The sequence below is a fragment of the Glycine max genome, chromosome 15 (assembly GCF_000004515.6).
Source record: "Glycine max cultivar Williams 82 chromosome 15, Glycine_max_v4.0, whole genome shotgun sequence".
Classification (NCBI taxonomy): Eukaryota; Viridiplantae; Streptophyta; class Magnoliopsida; order Fabales; family Fabaceae; genus Glycine; species Glycine max.
In genome coordinates, this window is record NC_038251.2 from 2,355,753 (window position 1) to 2,374,641 (window position 18,889).

The 18,889-nt window shown below is 33.1% G+C and overlaps 3 protein-coding genes across 6 annotated transcripts; 1 reads left to right on the forward strand and 2 right to left on the reverse strand.

The window, feature by feature from the left end:
- Positions 1 to 647: 647 nt before the first annotated feature.
- Positions 648 to 10,483, reverse strand: LOC100807623 (electron transfer flavoprotein-ubiquinone oxidoreductase, mitochondrial). Its single transcript, XM_003546937.5, has 18 exons — positions 10,017 to 10,483; positions 9,849 to 9,925; positions 9,655 to 9,761; positions 8,907 to 8,988; positions 8,725 to 8,833; positions 8,196 to 8,242; positions 8,017 to 8,091; positions 7,705 to 7,821; positions 7,444 to 7,512; positions 6,955 to 7,047; positions 5,318 to 5,420; positions 4,877 to 5,001; positions 3,975 to 4,024; positions 3,791 to 3,857; positions 3,035 to 3,114; positions 2,085 to 2,213; positions 1,926 to 1,992; positions 648 to 989 (listed from the first exon to the last, which is right to left on the reverse strand). The coding sequence occupies exons 1-18, from the start codon at positions 10,390 to 10,392 to the stop codon at positions 906 to 908; spliced, it is 1,857 nt and encodes a 618-aa protein (XP_003546985.2). The 5' UTR covers positions 10,393 to 10,483; the 3' UTR covers positions 648 to 905.
- Positions 10,484 to 11,015: 532 nt separating this feature from the next.
- On the reverse strand, positions 11,016 to 13,485 carry LOC100808153 (protein STRICTOSIDINE SYNTHASE-LIKE 13). Its single transcript, XM_003546938.5, has 4 exons — positions 12,995 to 13,485; positions 12,343 to 12,627; positions 12,066 to 12,233; positions 11,016 to 11,604 (listed from the first exon to the last, which is right to left on the reverse strand). Exons 1-4 carry the CDS (start codon positions 13,372 to 13,374, stop codon positions 11,205 to 11,207), a joined length of 1,233 nt encoding a protein of 410 aa, XP_003546986.2. The 5' UTR covers positions 13,375 to 13,485; the 3' UTR covers positions 11,016 to 11,204.
- Positions 13,486 to 15,822: 2,337 nt separating this feature from the next.
- LOC100791517 (protein ENHANCED DISEASE RESISTANCE 2-like) lies at positions 15,823 to 18,761 on the forward strand. Of its 4 annotated transcripts, none has more exons than XM_041009803.1 (4): positions 15,823 to 16,096; positions 17,099 to 18,078; positions 18,284 to 18,305; positions 18,616 to 18,761. In XM_041009803.1, exons 2-4 carry the CDS (start codon positions 17,135 to 17,137, stop codon positions 18,631 to 18,633), a joined length of 984 nt encoding a protein of 327 aa, XP_040865737.1. In that variant the 5' UTR covers positions 15,823 to 16,096; positions 17,099 to 17,134; the 3' UTR covers positions 18,634 to 18,761. The 4 variants fall into 4 exon arrangements, with proteins under 4 accessions (XP_040865737.1, XP_040865736.1, XP_006597222.1 ...); XM_041009802.1 differs by having other exon boundaries at positions 15,824 to 16,096; positions 17,126 to 18,078; XM_006597159.4 differs by lacking the exon at positions 18,284 to 18,305 and having other exon boundaries at positions 15,825 to 16,096.
- The last annotated feature ends 128 nt before the right edge of the window (positions 18,762 to 18,889 follow it).

Consider the following 18,889-nt stretch of genomic DNA (forward strand, 5'->3'; position numbering starts at 1 on the left):
ACACATTGTCCTAGTTAACGGTACAATAAAAATAAAAATTGATTTAATCCAATAAACGATTTCAAGCTTTTTTTTCGATTCAGTTTTTGATTTATTCACTTTTCAATTTTTTAAATCACCATTTCCAATTTTTATTAAATTAAATCAATTTATAAACACTCCTAACTTATTTCCAGATCCAAAACATAATTAGTTTCGCAAGTATACTGAACATTTACTCATCAAAAAGAAAAATACTGAACTTTTTGAGCGATGAAAATCATACATTAAATTGTTATCTGCTAAATGAGAACAGTAACAGGAGAAATCAAAGTTCAGTAAAACAGAAAGAGGAAGTGGTGAAATGAAAAGCCAGAAACTGAAGAAATGATATTTTTTAATCATTTAAAACTTGAATTACATCAATGTTCTTTATTTATTTTGTTCAAGAAAAAAATAGTTTTTTTTTTGTATTAAACCGGGCAAAGTTTTTTTAAAAAAAGGACAAAACGCCCAAAATTAACTAAGCTTTAATTTTTATAAAAATAAAAACGATGCTCAAAAGCCTATTTCTGAAATAGCTGCGAAGTGAAACTAAAAACATGCAGCTACGTACTCTAAAACAAATGACGTCAAGAAAAAAAACCAGATATTTAAGGAATGAAAAATAATTAACAGTCATAATTTTAATAGAATAATGTAACATTTGTTGACTGTATGGCGAGTAATCTGTATCTATAGTACATTTTATTTCAGCAAATACACTATTTTAGTATGTAGCCCACTTTTGGTGTTTGTGTTGCGTATGGAAGGGGTGAGGCTTTATTTTTTGGGGGAGGCAACAAAATACAGGGGCAGCTTTTTCATTTTTTTCCCAACGCAGAGGGTAATAATACACGCACGTATTTGCGTGAACAATACCATGACTACATGACTGAGTATCCTGGGCCTCCACCCCCTTCAGGCACTGTCCACTCAATATTTTGCTTTGGATCTTTGATATCACAAGCCTGAATAATGAACAAGTGTGAATTAAACCGGGTAGGAAACAAAGACTTTACTAGTGTAGGTATAGTATTATTAAAGAAGCAAGACATTGCATCCTAATGGTAATTTTAGGGACTAATATGCCGAGGATATAATTTTTCCATTATGAAACTTCATCACCAAAATAAACAAATATATAACCATGAGAGGCTGACATAATAATGTCCAAAACAAATGCACGACTACTCAGGTTCACAAAGATATATTTGTATATGCACAACTATGCCAGGGAATTTTAAAAATGACAAATCCGGCAGAAATAAGAAAAGGATTTATTTAGATAGCAATGAAATTTTTTTCTACACTATTATCCAATTGTAGATAGGAATGGATCCTCTCCGGTGGAAAAAAAAACTTGACATGGCCTAGTGTCTCACGGTTTATTTTTAAACCCCAATTTTAAAATAAAAAATATATTATATTGAAAAAAATTATTGAAGGGCTAGGATCACATACAGTGATAAAAATGTCACATTTAGAGTGTTTTTTAAATGGTTGACAATATAAAAAAATTTACACTCACGGTAAATGTAAATTAAACTTAAAAAAAAGAATATACATATTTTACTTTATAACATATTGCCTGCTTCTATGCTCACAAGTTGTGTGCAAGTATATACACAGCTGAAGTTAAGGTTGAATCGTTCGGGTAGTACCCAAATTTAATCTTAGGCGAAAACAGTTCTCGATCAAACCTTATTTTCGGCCAAACTCTGGATTAGTCAGGGTCCTTACCCTGATAAACCAGAGGGTTAAAAAAAAAGTATATACATAGCAGAAATAAGTAAATCTAGTACCATTCTCCAACCAACTACACATGCACCGAAGTGCTATATCTAGAGCATATAATATTTAACCACTATATTCAAACAATCATCCAATTTGCTTGAAGAGTTTACCTTGCAATGTAAGCAATTTTGTGCATTAATTTGCAACTTCATCTGATTCTGCTCATCTGCAACATACCTGTATTTTAGAAAGATAAAATGAAAATATCAATGAATGATTCAAAAATAAAAAATCCTTTCAGAAACTAAGCTTCAGTAAATAGGCATTACTCATATACTCGGGCAGGACAATATCGCGATTCAGGTGCAGCATACACTGGTAAATTTACAAGTTCAGGAATCTTTGGGTCTCTCAAACGAAGATGAGGAGGTTGATCATGTTCATGATTTGTGTTGCTCCTGCGATGGAACTAAATATAAATGCCTATCGAGAAAGAAAATGAACTGCAAACTATATCTGTTGACAAAATAGTCAGTAATTTCTGTCATTATTTATCAAAACCATAAACAGAGAGGCTGACACAAATTATTACTACATAAATCAGTGAACATTGGTTTTATTTTTCATTCACAATAAATCGGCATAAATCAAACTGCATTCTTATATAATAAAGTGTGGTTCTTACACAGTGAAATTTTTCATATTGCACATTGAGTTTACCATCAAAAGTGAAGATGTTACCCTACTGCACAACATTGTTCTAATAAAAGATGTCATTCTACTACCTATCCTCAAGAAAGGATGTTACCAAGCCGGTTCTTAAATGGGCAGAAGGTAAGCACTTTCCTTATGACAACAAAATTAACATTGCTCCTTAAACCTATCACTTTCTTATCTACACAGGATAAGGTGGAAGAAGAAATAGAAACTTATTTTTATATGAAAAATAGAAACAGTTTTATATAGGATTATTTGAGAAAATATAGTAAGCTGGTTTTTACCAACAAAATTAGGATATTAAGTATATTTGGCTATATTAATGAACTATTTGCATTTCAATTTGCGTACTCTCCTTGAATCTTTCCTCTGCCACCTTCTCTATGTTCTCTCTTTTTGTTAATTTCTTCAAATCATGTATTATTTTGATACAACATCAGAAATATAATCATGCACTTTGTCTATTTTAGAAACTAACTTTGAGACGACTTTGTTTACTAAAAATAATTGCCTGTCTCAACTCTCAACAGTAAGCAACAGAAGGGAGTAAGTGTTCCAAAACCTGTGCAGGGAGGTAGGCACATCAAAGGACAAGACACCGTCAGCCTTTGGATAGTGAATTGGAGAATGTGATTTGGCAGCCTGCATAAACGACAAAAATATATATATATATATATATATGCACAGACTCACTGAATGCAATATATTGTTATTATTAGAGAACTAATAAGAAAAACACATCAAATGAGGAAGCTCACCGATCTATGCATATTCAATAAATAAAGGCTTCTAAAATAGCCTTTATGATGGAACAAAAGGAAAACGCTTTATACCATATATATAAAGAGGCAACAAGAAAAAAAAAATCATTGAAAATTATGTCATTCCTCTCCAACCATTGGTAACAAATAATAGCATGCTTTGCACACTACCAATGAATCATGCCATTTTATTACATCCAGAATATCTATAATGACAAATGAAAATCTTACTCCAACTATCTAATTAGTTATTTCTTTGTTTACCTTGTCAAGCATATTGGCATTCAATTTGTGACCGAACGATGAAACAAAATACACCGCGAAAAATTTTAGATGCAAATAAATTAATTAATCATGATTTAAGGGGATAAAAAGAATACAAGACCAAGATGGAGCCAAGCAAGAATGAACATCGGGTAATTATTTATCATGAATAACATAATGATGCAAACAATAACAGTCACAAGTTGTATTGCAAATAATCACTCTCCCACAGGAAAAAAAAGAAAGTAAAACTAATTGTGTGTACACATCATTCCTTGAAAAATGTTTCTTACATTCATAGCCTCATGATCAGGTTTACCATGCTTCAAAGTAACTGGGTGCCTCCCCTTGAATATGTAACTGATAGGAATAACATAAGGTAAGTGAAGTCTCAAGACAAGAAAGGAATTACAGGAAAGACTAGTCTCCTGTGATTAAATGATGAGGACAGAACCCATGAGAGAAGTTAGATCTTACTGTTCCAGACCACTTAAGGCCAGTCCTGGAATAAGCCCGTATTCAAAGGCCTACAATAAGATAATATCTATAAGGACAATATGGTATAACAATTATACAAAATATATCGTATTTTCTGTATCAAAAAATGAATTAAGACAACTGAGGGGCGTTAGTTATAATCATGCATTGATCTTTTGTATTATTTGATGATTTTGGAAAGTAATACTTTTAAGGATTTTCTCCAATTATTTTATATTGTTTTCAAGTATTTTAGGGGGGCATTTCACTAGTCTTATTAAGCATACGCAAAGGCCAACTACGTGTAGATTGAAAATAAAAAACTCTCCCATAAGTTGTAATTAGTTTCAATGATTTTCCTTTGCTTTTGGATGATTCCAGTTATCAACCTAATGCATTCTAGGTTATTTGCTAGAATGATATCTAGCATTAATATCATGCTATTGTCCTGGATGCAAAAATTCTAACATATAATTTGTCAGACAAATCTGTCCATATGTTCAATAAAAAAAAATAAGTAAAGGACCTATAATTATTTCATCCAGCAAGAATGTGGTGATTTATGTTTTAAACTAGTTTTGTCACCTGTTACAACTTACAACTGTAGAAAGGAGTCTAATACAAATTACTTAATTACGCTATTCAAAAGATATTTCTGTATTCGGTTTATTTTCTAATAAACAGGATCAGAGTTTAACTAGGACTGTAATTCATCTTATTTTTGCAATGAAAATTAATACTATCATTTTACAGCAACCTTACATTTATAATGATATAATGTAATCTAAAATTAGCAAACTGATAGATAGCCATGTAAGATGAGATGGCCAGAAAACTTAGGTAATCTTCAATCAGCAAGCAAGGGAGAGACAAAAAAAATGGCAATGAATTGCTTCACTAACTGGTCGGTAGTTCCGAGATTTATGCAATTCTTCCCAAATCCATGAATTTCTCAAAGCATCCCAATACATATCCATATCTAGACCTTCATTAAGTGCACCAAATGTAACTTCAGCTGCAAGCATTCCTACAAAAAAAGAAGTATTAAATGCATGTAATAGTAACTCTGAAATATTGCTATTTGCATATCACATGGAGATATTGACAAGTCCACATGTCCAAATATGGTTGATTTTGATTAAGAAAGAATTGATGGGTTCGCTTAACAAATGCAAGAACCAGGATGGCTTTAAAGAATTGTGGCTATTCATATTACTTGAAACTGTGGAACATAGTAATTTGAAATTCTTTTCAACAAAACTACAAAATTAACTTCAGTAAAAAAAAATACCAATTAGCAATATGCTGAAAAATCAATCCAGTAGAATTGACTAAGCCCCTACCTGATTTCATTGCCGTGTGAGTTCCCTTTATCTTTGGCACATTCATGAAGCCAGCTGAACATCCAATAATTGCTCCTCCAGGAAAAACTGGATATGGGATAGACTGAAATTTAACTAGAATCACATTCGTATTTGTAATGAGTAGAAAATAATGCACTGCAGCAAATAACAGGCAATCAAATGACTAATAGGATAACAAACAATGAACTAGCCTCCCTTTTATGAAAACTACCTCTTCATGGATGTAAGACTTCCCTATCAACAACAAAGACAATATCACATGGATCATTGTAACAATTAGGGGACGCATTGCCCACAGACAATGAAGCATAACCCTTCAAAAGAATGATATTGGTGTCAAACACAATGCAACACTTCAAAAGTACTTAGACTTGATAAATCACTTTTGACCATGACTGTAGTGCGCCTTTTCGCGTAGTTATCTTTAGGAAGCTATGTATAGAGGTCTCTTTGTAAACATCATTCTTAAGTTTTATTTTTTATCTTTTTACGGATTTGAGAGAAGGGCTTTTGGTGTTGAAGAACGTGAACAATACTGCTAGGACGAATTGTGATCATTGTTCCTACCTATTGGTATGTATATGTTTACTTTTTATAGGATTGGATTGCTAGTTTTGCTCTAATCATGAGTAGTAGTTCCCCTAGTCCGGAGGTTATGATGTAACTATCCAAATGTACTTCTCTCCTTGTTCTTAATGAAATTTCTTATTGTTTTATGTCAATTAATTATTTTCCTTATTTTAATGTTTATTTGAAACCGGTCATTCAAATACTCAATCGATTGCATAATAATGATCATTTGCATGTAATTGGTAGATCTAGGTGAAGAATGTTTTGCACTAAATTGCATGTTCAAACTGTTTGGGTAATCTCTGATAGATTAGTTAATCTTTAATCAATCATCTCTAGAATTGATTTTATCCTTTGACTTAAATTGATAAATTCATGATCATTGGATATTGATTTAAGGCAAAGAACATCCTCTCACTTTGATCATTGACTTTAGTTGATTCTGAAGATCGATAATTAATTAGGGATGGAATTTCATTAGGACTAGGATTGAAGGAAAATTGGTACTAGTGAGTCATGACCCTTCGTCATTCTTATCATTACTCAAACCTCTCTTTATATTCGTTTATTTGCTTTCTTATTAAAATCAAAACCATAAAAATATTTAAATGTTCTTTCTAATCATATCTACTGTTAGTTTAATAAACTTGACTAATTGGGGATACAACTGATCATTTGGGTTCGATATTCAGACTTTCGAGTCCACTATTACTATTGTGTAGGATACACTTGCCCTTGCATGAGCCTAACATATTTTAAGCATCAAGACTCTTGAACAATTTAAATTTTGTTGTTTTAGTGTTTATGCTTATAAGTCCATGCATATCTCCAATAATTTTTAATGACCCACCAAATGCCAAAAATTTTTACATTAGAAACCTTAGAAAAGTTAGAAGGAGTATCCATTTGGCAACTTCATTTTTGCTAATACATTTGTAACACAGCACCTCATGAGGCTGGGCTGGCAACATGTGGAACATAATGATACATTCTTGAATTTTCCCATTGATTGCATATAAGAAAAGGAACTATTATTACTAATGTACCTGAAAACCACCTTCATTTAAAGTGCGAGCTCCATACTGGATAACTGTTCCACCTTCCAGAAATGATTTAATTGCAGGATGATGCTTTAGTTTCTGGTGACCAAGACAGACACAAGGGAGAGAGAAGGAAGGAGCAAAGAAGATAATTGAATAAATGTTAGGGATCACGAATTCAGAATATGTAATGTAACCTCAAAATTTTTTAAACAGATATTGCATTAACACAAACAATCAGAATAAGTTTCATAAAAAGAACCAAAACATAATTGGTGAATTTGGCTTGTTAGGTAATATAACATAAGATCTACAGCCCACCTAATTGCTGGGGAGGGGGGAAGAAAATATTTTGTTTCTTTTAGCAGTTTTGAAAACACTAACCTTTCCTTTTTATGTTTCCATATTAAAAAAATATGAAGCAACATCAATACCAAGTAACGTATACTAGACAACAAATTTTTTTAAACGTATCATAAGAACAATAAAATTTACCTGGAATTCCTCATAAGGATTCATGAAAGGGTTCTGATAGTTTAAAGCAACCACAAGGCCTATAGATATCTGTCAAAATGGTAAATTAAATTCTTGAAATGAGGAATATATAGTCAGCAAAAAATGAATTAAAAAGCTAGAGGGAACATAAATGCATGTGACTTGTTAATAACTTAGTATAAGAAGATACCGAGTAAGAATAAAAAACCATGAAAAAGTGATAATTTGAAATACATGACACTCGAAAAGAGGGAGTCTTACTTGTTTATCTTTCATGTGATACAGAAAAGATCCTCCGTATGTTTTATGATCCAAGGGCCATCCCAATGTGTGGATTACAGCACCAGGTTGATGCTTTTTCTCATCAATTTCCCAAACCTAAGAGTATAATGTTACATAATCTAAGTGAGGGTGACAAAAAAAGCGTAATGAAGACACCCATAATTTCCACTTATTAGAAAAATCAACAATTATCTTCATGAATGTATCGAACAAATAAGCACAGTTTTCATGAAAAAATAAAGATGAGACAAAATTAAAAAATTCTTTACAAAATACATGAAGTAATGATACCTCTTTAATTCCCAAAGCATATGTCTGATGTTCAGAACCTCCCTTCTCTCTTAGGTTGTACTTTTTCATTATTTTCTGTAAGAAACACAGGGATAGGGATTGAAGGCCTTGTTATCAAAACAGTAATGGACAGGAAAAACTTAAACCTGTTCAATCCTAACTAAATTTGATTTTCAAACCTCTGACAATGATCCTCGACATCCCTCAGCCAGGAGTGTTATGCGGCCTGCATGTGATTCAATATTTACATGTTAACAACTAAGCCCCAGAAAGATTTAAATTACCACATTAAAAGACACAAATATATCTCATTGGTTATTACAAACATAAGTATGGCACACACAGCTTATAAGGGAAGCATCGAAATCATATGCTAAGAGTGAGAAATGCAATCTGCAAATTGCATAAGGCATTTTTCAAAGTTAAGAATATCATATGCCATAAAAACAACAAATGGTTAACTGTAACTGTGACCAAAACTTGTTCAGCATGTCATGACACATGTCAATAAAAGTTTGCCACCCCCATTCTCAAAAAGATATAAGCATTCACAAACATTTGGACAACAAAGAACAAATTATTAATCAGAATGATAGTCAACTTCTTAGAGCAGCTAGACAAGTATTAATTAGGGAAACCTTTTTGCTCGAAAAAAATGAAATAAAGCGCATAAATATGTATGAAAGAAAGAAACAGGTTAAATGAAACCTTTGATCTCGACGCCATGTTGAAAATTCTCCTTCTTTGAACCATCTTTTGAAATTCCCATATCATTAGTTCCGATACCGATAACTTTGTTGTTTGCATCATACAATACCTGGCCAGGCAAAAATACCAATGTAAACAGCAACAAATGTGAAGAAGAAACATCCAAGCAAAAGCAGAAATACCTCACTCGCAGCAAATCCTGGGTATATTTCCACTCCTAGCTCTTCAGCTTTTGCTCCCAACCAACGTACTAACTGACTTAGACTGTAACAGATGGTCCAAAATAAGAAGCTTCTTCAAATTGGGGCAAAAGATATGTGAAGGAAAACATTGCAAACCTAAACACAGAATTGAACAAGTATCTTATTATGGGAGAAAAAGGCACCTTCCAATCTTGAATTTTACATCAATTATCAAGAAAACAATTAGAAAGAAAGAATTCAATGAAAAATATATTTATTGAGTAAAAACTAAAAACAGAAAATTAAAATGATCTGTTGTTCTTCTAGGACTTCACATCATGAAAGACAGGTCATGGATTGTATTCCAGATATATTCTCCAAGTTGAAATTCTAATTTTGCAACCTTATGCTAGTAAAATCTCCAGCAACTTTAATCTCTATGGCACGTAGTCGTACCAACTGATCAATAAAAAATTAAAATAGTGATTTTTATTGTCCAAAGAATTTAACATCATTAAGCTTGAAACCAATACAGAAATTTCCAAAGAAAAAAAAAAGGCACAGTTTCAGAACAGGAGATTTAGCAGTCAATCATGTAAAAACCAAAACAGCCCGTGTAACTAAGAAAGTCAAGATCCAACAGACAAGGAAACGGTAAACAAACAACTGATTCAGCAGAAAGCATATGGTATTGAGGTAAAATTATAGCCTCTAGCCATATGGAATGAAAACAAAGTGTTATAGAAACCTTATTACATAGTTGCCTTTGTTGTTGAAAGGAGACGGAAGCGAAATTGCGCGACCTTTGGTCAGAAACCAAAACTTATCAGAAGAAACAGGAGTAGTGATCGGAGCCTGTAGCAGATAAAAAAATGATCCTCAAATCGAAGGTAGAAATTTACTCTGCAACGGAATCGGACATAGAAAACAAACCGAACGCACCTCTTGCTCCTTCCACTGCGGAAGAAGCTCATTTAGCGCGCGAGGTTCAAAAACGTTTCCAGAAAGAATGTGAGCACCTAAGCGCAACAACACACAGAATTTGCGAATATCATAAAATAAACATTAAATTCAGTCAAAATAGAAATTAAGTACGTTAACATTACTTACCGACTTCGGCACCTTTCTCGAGGACACAGACGGACAAATCGGCGTTTCGTTCGCGGCACATTTGCTTGAGCCGTATCGCCGCCGATAAGCCGGCGGGACCTGCGCCGACGATGACGACGTCGTACTCGATTGAGTCCCTGTCGGAGGACGCGGTGCAGAAGCTCTGAGAAGTCGGAACCCTAGAATTGGCGCGTGGCTTAGAGAATGAAAAAGCATGGCGGCGAGAAAATGAATGATAAGAATTATTAGCATTGGGAGGGTGGAGGTTGGTAATGTTGCTGTGAAGGGATTGGGATGTAGCGATAGCACGAAGAAGAAGAAGAGCAGTGTTGCTGGTTTTGGATTTAGACGCGATAGAGCGAAACATGAGCATCATGCAGATCGATTCGCGGCTATGAGTGTTCGTTTTCGTTCTAATGCCAAAGACAGAGTAGCAAAGTAGTGATCGTTTTTTATACTGACGTGTTGAGTCTATCACTTCTTGTCGCAGCGATTCTTTGCTAAGATCAAGCACGTAGAAAAAAAGTACAGTATTATATTTGAGTGTATATTAAATATTTTACTTGATGTTTTAGTGTGTTTAGATTTATCTTAAATGATTTGGAATCATGTTAAAAATTCTAAATAACATAGTTTTAAATAAATAATTATTTCATGTTAAAATAAAATCATTTAAACATAATTTTAACCAAAATCATTTTTGTTTAATACCAATTTTACAAACTTTCACTAAAAACATATATATCTAACATATAAATCAAATTATCAAAAAATGATGTGATGTGATTAATATATAATTTTTTCTCTTAATCATGTTATTATGAGTTTGATCGGACTCATGCATATGAATTAATCTTTAACTTTAGACTGAAAGATATTTTAAATTCACCAAAAATTTAATTACATCGTGCATTAATTAATTAAAAAAGAATGTTATAAATTTTGTAGAAATTTAAAACTTAATTAAACCAAGCATAAACATTTGATTGGCGTGGAAGTTATAAAGTCTATCTTATTGATTATCATAATGTACTTTTACAAGGAGAGTGAAACAGAGATAATGCAATTCCACCATTTAAGATAAACTAGAGGAAAATCCTAATCCTAATCCTAATTACAGCATACTACAACATTATAGGTTGAGAAAAGAGAAATGGATAGACGAAATAACAAATTATAAGGTTTTAATTAAGGGTAAGATAAGGTGGCAATATGGTTATGAGCCACAGTTCCAATCCAAAGCTTCCCTTGCTCCTCTCTGACTTCGCTGACCAGCTTCATGACCTGACCCTGTTGATCTTCAAGAACTTCCAAAACCTCTCCCTTGTCGTCCAGAAGTGAAATCACAGTGTACATTTTCATCCCCATCGCTCTAGCTAACAAGCTCATTCTTATGGGCAAACGGAAGTAAATGTTCCTCAACCATGGATTATGACTAAGAACTTCTTGTGCTGGAGTGCGACAACAGTCTATTGCCACCCAGAATTGCCCCTTTTCGTTTATTCTTACGTTGTCTGGAAACCCCGGAAGGTCAGCTAAAAGTTCCACAGTTCCACTTTTAGGACCCTCTATCCAGAGCTTCATTAGCCTGTCATCATGTCATTTTGGAATGAATGTGTTACATCGTTACACGATTACATATAGAGTAAATAGTAAATATACTAATAGTGAAAAGATTTTATATTGTATTCTATTTAAACTTGTTTACAAAATAAATTTAATGATTTTTACGATAAATTATATCTATTATGATTTTTTATTCACATTAAAAATAGAGCAAATAACATATATATTATTGATAGTGTAGAAGAATTTTATATTAGGACTTAATCTCAATTTTTTATATATAAAAGTTTATTAACTTTTATAATAAACTATACCAATCATCATTTATGATTCAGAGTGTAAAATTTTATACATTTAGAGTACATAGAAAAAGTATACTTTTGCATATATACATACACTCTTGAAACCAATTAATTTCTCTAATTCGTTTTCAAATTTATCATAAATTTTTAGCTGGGACTTGTGTTAGGAAGATATAGTCACCTGCAATTGGTGGTTTCAGTGTAGAGAAGGAAGGAGTGGTCTTTAGAGAATTGCACTCCGTTAGGAAAAACAAGACCATCCAATACAACATGGGTTGTTTTAGTTGGAGGATCATATCTGAGGAGCCTGCCGGTAGCTTCTCCTTCCAATAATATAAAAAAATGTGCACTGCAAACAAGTAATAAGTACCTTGTAAACAATAATAATCCATTGAAAACAATAATGAGTGCATGAATATACTCAAATGATGTATAGTATATGAGTAATAAAGGCTTACACTCTGTTGTATCTTTTGCTGGTGTCTGTGAAGAAGATGGATCCGTTCTTATGAATGTCAAGATCATTTGCGAAGAGAATGGGCTTTCCTTCAACATGGGTTGCCAACGATGTAGCGAGTCCCCCATTAGGTCCAACCACAAGAAGTCCATAGTATGCGTCTGCTATGTATAGATCTCCACTCTCTTTGTCAAATCTTAGGCCTAGGGGACGCCCACATGTTTTCTCATGCTTCCATTGCTTCTCAGTGGTCGAATCATTGCCCCTAAAGCAAAGCTTCTCCGTCCTTTAAATTAAGACACATAAGTACCATGTCATCAGCATCAAATATGAATCAATAGATATATATAGAATAACGTTTTAAGAATATGTTTACCTATATAACATGTGAATTTGGTAGTTTGTTCAAATTTTTTTAGTACGACACCATATATGTCAATTACAAAAGATAATATTATTCAAGTTAAGTATGAACAGAACAACAAAACTCTTCTTTATATATATGGTAGATGCACGCTAAAATTTGAACTTGAAAACTATTAGTTAAGCTAAACCAACTTGTGTCAGTTGATCCACGTGTTGTGGGCTGTTCAATTTATAGACTGAATTTTGGGTCAAAGAGAAGAAGAAATTAAGGTTTTGGTTCTAGTTACCAATTAGATGTGACAACTGCAAATGTTTCCCAACCATGTTGCTCCCCCATCCACCGAACAACGCGTCCATCCGCTAAACCAGTGTAGGGGCCACGACCCATGTTATCGAACTCGAGTGACTCTGGTCCAAAGACTTGATTCTTGAATTCTGATTTCCCATGAAGTGCTAATCTGCTCATGTTGTCCCTAGGCCAATTTTTCATGACTTGGTGGTATGGTGCAATGCTATGCTTCACGGGTCTGAATTCATGCTCAGCCACTGGACCCAGATGAAAAGGGTCCATCATAACAAGGCCTAAAACCAGAACAACAGCAAGAACAAAAGGGTGTTGGAGAAAGGTTTCATCCTTCATGAGTAGTTTTATTTTTATCTTCTCCATGCATGGAACGAAGTATATGGACTTGATGGCGTGAGAACGAGAAGTTGAAGCGGAGAAAGCGAGAGTTTAGGTGCAATGCTGATTGTCTAACCTGGTAGAACTAGAAGCACTCGGTGGAGTTTCGTATTTCAAAGGTTTGAAAGAGTTGTCCATTGAAAACATGCGTTGTTCATGACAGCAATTAAGGTTGGAAGTAGGTTGGTCTATCGTTGTCCATGATGATCGCATTGGAAAACAACATTTTCTTGGCTGAAAGTGTTGTGGTATTTTATTATTCCCAATTGTCATTTGTGCTGACTCGTGAATAGACAAAATAACATAACCGTCAGGATTATGAATTTATGAGCGAATCTCAGTGACGAATGCTATGAACAAACATGTTCTTCGTAGGTTACTTATCTCGATTTCATGAACTAACATTAACACGTAGAGCACCAATTGCTTCTACAAACAATCTTGCTTTAATTGTGAACTATGCCCTTTATTTATTTATTTTTATTAAATACCAATGACAGTGAGAAAATAAAAACTGCCTTTCACTCATATTAAGATTCTTTGGATTCAGTTCAATTTCCGACTTAAACATGAAATAATAACTGAAAGTATCACTTTAATTCAAAAATAGACCGACTCGGTGGGATGGGTACCACACCCATCCTGATTATACTAAAAAGATTGTTCATCGATACAGAAGGAGGTGGACTTCAAACTTGTTTTACCTAGGATTTGGTTCGGAGATTTCGGACTATGTACGGGAGTATGCTACGTACAGTATACGTATTTGAGCAAATTGAAATTTGACCCTCACCTAAGAACTCTTGTTTATACTCGTTATTGCTATCTATTTGTGGCAAACGTAAGAAGGAAAACCAACTATAGAATTGACCATTTTATCAAAATAAACATGTCTAAAAGTGAACACTTATAAGAAAGGCAACAGAGACAGTATGTTAAATTTGCTTGTGCCATGATCTTCTCCTATTTTTTTACATAAAGTTGAGATTAAAAGCTTATTCATTTTCTGTCAGACAACCATGAATAGATTTTTAAAACTACAAAACTGAAGAGAGGAACTTGTCGTAGTTGATTGCTAAAAGATCGAGAAGTTGGGATGACTCTGCAGGTACAAGTATTCCTACCCGTTAATAAGCAAGCATTCATTTAACTATTCATTTTCAATTCATATGCTAACAACTACCTTATGGAGTGTGACAGTACATTGGATCATTATAAGTTATTAAACATACTAATCAGATAAGAGACAGTCACTCTTACATACGAGACAAAGTTGATTATATGATCTTACAAATCATACTCTTTATTTCTCTTCAGGTCTTTTTTTTTAATATACTAAAAAATATGTTTTGTTTTAATATTTATCTTAAGATTTTTCTTCTTTCTCTCTCATCATCTCCTTATTTAAATTCCTCAACTTAATATCTTATTCCCTTTCATAATTTAGACTAATTTGTCTCATAACATCTGATTTTATGGAAAAAATTTATGATTTTGTTTGGAGATAAATGATTCTTATCTCTTTTAATTATCTTTAACTTGTATATTGATTTAAATTCCTTTACCTCTTATCTAACTTTAAATCCTTTATCTCTTACCTAATTTAGTTTTAATATATATTATAATCTTGACTACATTCATCATGTCTTTAAATGTATTAAAACATATCTTGTTATTGATTTTTAATTATTATGATTTATTATGTTAACAATTATTATATTTAAATATATTTATTGTTCTTATGTAAAGAAATTTATTAAATTTTACAGATATTATTTTATAAAGGAGTGCCAGCAGCACACTTCTCCTAACATGCACTTTTTCATCATTGAAATTTATTAAACTATAAAATCAGAGATAAAATTATTAAATGAGAGGTGCCACTCATGAAAATGTGTGATTTTTAATAATTTTTAACCAATAAATAGAGAATGTGTTAGAGAATATATTATTAATATTTTTCTTATTTGATATATATTTATTTTAGTTATATAAATAAGAATATTTTTTATATAAACAATAGTAACAATCATAATTTTATTTAAACCAAAAATAGACGCACCAATGCACCGTACACGTTATGAAGTGTTTGGTAGAGAAGAGATAAATAATATTGGAGAAAAATTTTAAACCTTTTTATGAGACCCATATTTTTACATTTTACTTTAATAAAAAAAAATTCTTCTATTATCATCATCTAAACCAAACAAATTCGAAAAGACTTACGGTGAGGCCTAAAATATTGTTACACCGATAGCAATGCAAGAAAGAATAAAAGGAAGACATTACTAGAAGGTTTTTTCAAAAAATAATTGGTTGATAAAGTAGGTTATAATCAATAAAATAAATTGAAGATAAAGTATATTAAAATTATTTTGATACATTAATGCCGCTCCAATAATAATAATAATAATAATAATAAGAGGTAGGAGTCCACAAGGTTTGGGGCTGTGGATTGTGGAGTTCGAGTTTTACGCCTCTTTGTCGGTTGTGCTTGTGTTCACCAACACGTAAACATTTTTATTTATTTCTCCGAAGAGACAAATAGAAGAATCCTCGATTTCAGCTCTTGCCTTAATTCAACACAACGTACCAAAGGAGGTTGAGGAGTGGTCGCAGTTGCATAGCAGAGCCTCAGAATTGTGCTCTTTGCTTACCCTTCTTTTACTTCCTCTCTTCTCTTCACTCTGTACAGAGACAGACACTGGTATGTCATGTTTATTTACTTATGATGTCTAAATTCACTTCCTAGATACATACGTCAACGTTATGCCCCTTCCTCATTACACAATGCTCTTTCTATTCGTTTCCTTCATCAGCCAATTGTTTTTATTCTCTCCAACATGGTATAACTTTATTTTATTTTCTCTATTGCCCATCCATTCTTTATCTCTAATCCTAAGCATAAGGGTTTAAATGCTTCCTGAAATTAATTTCTTTCCAAATATAACCATCATATAATTGACGATTTGGATTTATCCTTACTTTAAGGTTATGCTTTTTATTTTTTATTTTTTTTAAATAAAATAAAATCGTATCAGGTGATGATATAATTCCTTCTTCATGTATATGGGTCATAGACTCTTTGCACTGTAGTTGGCTTCTAAATGGCAGAAAGGTTGTTTATATGTAGAAAAAGTCAATGAATTATTGCAGTTCATCTGGTTCTGTTGTGTGCCTATGAGAACAAATATTCAATGGAAATCCGTCATCATAGTTTAAATTTTTAAAACCCTATTGGAGTTCCATCAATGCAGTCTGTTGACAATTAAAGTCTACTTTGTTGTTCATATTTGCCTATACGGTCTAATCTCCTTTTCTTTTACTAATGACAAATCTGTCTGTGTCTAGTTTCATCCTGCCCGTTTTAGCTTAAATTATTACATGGTCCCAGACTACCAATTGTCCGTGGTCCTGGCTAATCTTTGTGTGACATGTTACCAAGAGCTTCGATTCTGGTCTCGTGGAGATTCTGTTATTCTCAGTTATGTGTCACGTGGAGATTGTCCTGGACCATGATAGTCTCAGACCATGTAATACATTCTCCTGTTTTAGGAAGGATTTTCCTTCCTTTCTATTTGTATTTGGAAAAGCTTGTACATTGTACAATTTTGGTGTTCGGATGACCTTAGGACTTATGCATGCTGCATTCTTGTTTATCTTGCAATCACATTACATTATTGTTTCCATTTTTTTCATTACTGTAAAGCTTATATTGTTATTACTGGGGAAGCAGCACACATTTATGGCCAGCGTCGGTGATAGAAAGGAATCAGAATGGATGGATAGGATAATATCAGAAGGAGCCATCCCACTTCTTGAACCAGATAATTGTTCAAATGGTTGGGCTACCCCTCCTGGTGATGCATTCATGGTTAGAGGCCCTGAGTATTTTACAACAAGGGTTAAGGTTCCAGCTGGTGATTATATGCTCAAACCTCTCGGTTTTGATTGGATTAAAAGTTCAGTGAAAATTGGGGAGATATTAAAGGATCCAAATAGTCGAGTTAGGAAGGCCATTGATAACGAGTTTCCAGAAGGTGATAAACCCTTTGTGTGGGCCTTCAATCTTCAAGTCCCAACCAAGGATAACTATAGTGCCATTGCATATTTTACAACCAAAGAGTCAGTTCTTGAGGATTCGCTAATGGACAAGTTCTTGAAGGGTGACAATGCATTCAGAAACTCAAGGCTTAAGCTGATTGCCAACATTGTAAAAGGTCCTTGGATTGTCAGAAAAGCTGTTGGAGAGCAGGCTATTTGCATAATTGGGCGTGCCCTTTCCTGTAAATATTGCACGGGGGAGAATTTCATAGAAGTAGATATTGATATAGGGTCTTCCATGGTTGCAAGTGCAATCGTTCATTTGGCATTTGGTTACATTTCAACTTTGACTGTTGACTTGGCTTTTCTTATTGAGAGCCAAGCTGAATCAGAGCTTCCAGAAAAAATATTAGGCGCTTTCAGATTTTCTGACCTTGATCCTGCTTCAGCTAGAACAATTGAGCTATCAACTGTTGTGAGTTGTGACAATGCACAAACATCTTTACCTACTAGATTGTGGAAGTCAATTGGACAGGGCTTTTCCCATATTCTTCATTCAGGTCCTCTAGAAGATGGCTCTACTTCTGGTTCAGAACATACTAACGATGTAGATCACAAAGATAATCCAACTGACATCACGAACTGGTGAGTTTTATATAGTTGTGATTACCATTTTGATAACATGATTACAGATGCTTTTTAAATTTAAGTCCACTGTTGAAATATTCTGTGTTTAGAACTTCTGTTTCTCAACTACTCAGAACTTATTTATAAACATACATGTAGTTATGTTTGGTTTTTCATTTTGGGTTTAAAAATGCCTTGTTAATATTATGATATTTCTATGCAGCACTAGCCTAATTACTTACCCGGTATGTACATAGGCTGATTTACCATTCTCTATGTGTTTCTAACTGATCTTCATAGCCTTTCACGTCAAACTACAATTACTATTACAGCATGCTCTCTTTCCTTTTTTATTCTTTTTTAGTTTCATTTGTGGCTTTATGTCTAAAGCTACATTACGACAAAAGACCTTAGGCATATAAGTAGTCGACATATACCTAAAACATTGTTCCCAAGTATAAACATTGTCCCTTTACTTCATATGGCCTTAAAGGCCTTATATTTCCTACATGTTTTAATCATTTTGTATTTTCTGTACAATGATTTTGTTTGCAGATATACTGGAATAATTGAAAGGGGTACCATTTGAGGTCATTATTCTTTTAGCCATTTTTTATGATTGGATTCATAGCATCTGTTGTATGACTTAATTCTTGCCTATGGCTGTATTTTGTAATACTAAAGAAAGTTAGAAAACTTAAGAGTGGCCCCATTTTTTTTTGGCTGGATTATTATATATATCTTTTAAAGTAAATTCTAGTAATGTTTATAGTTGACGAGTTAGTCTTTGTCTGTCAATTAAAATCATGACATTTGTTTGTTTGGGGTA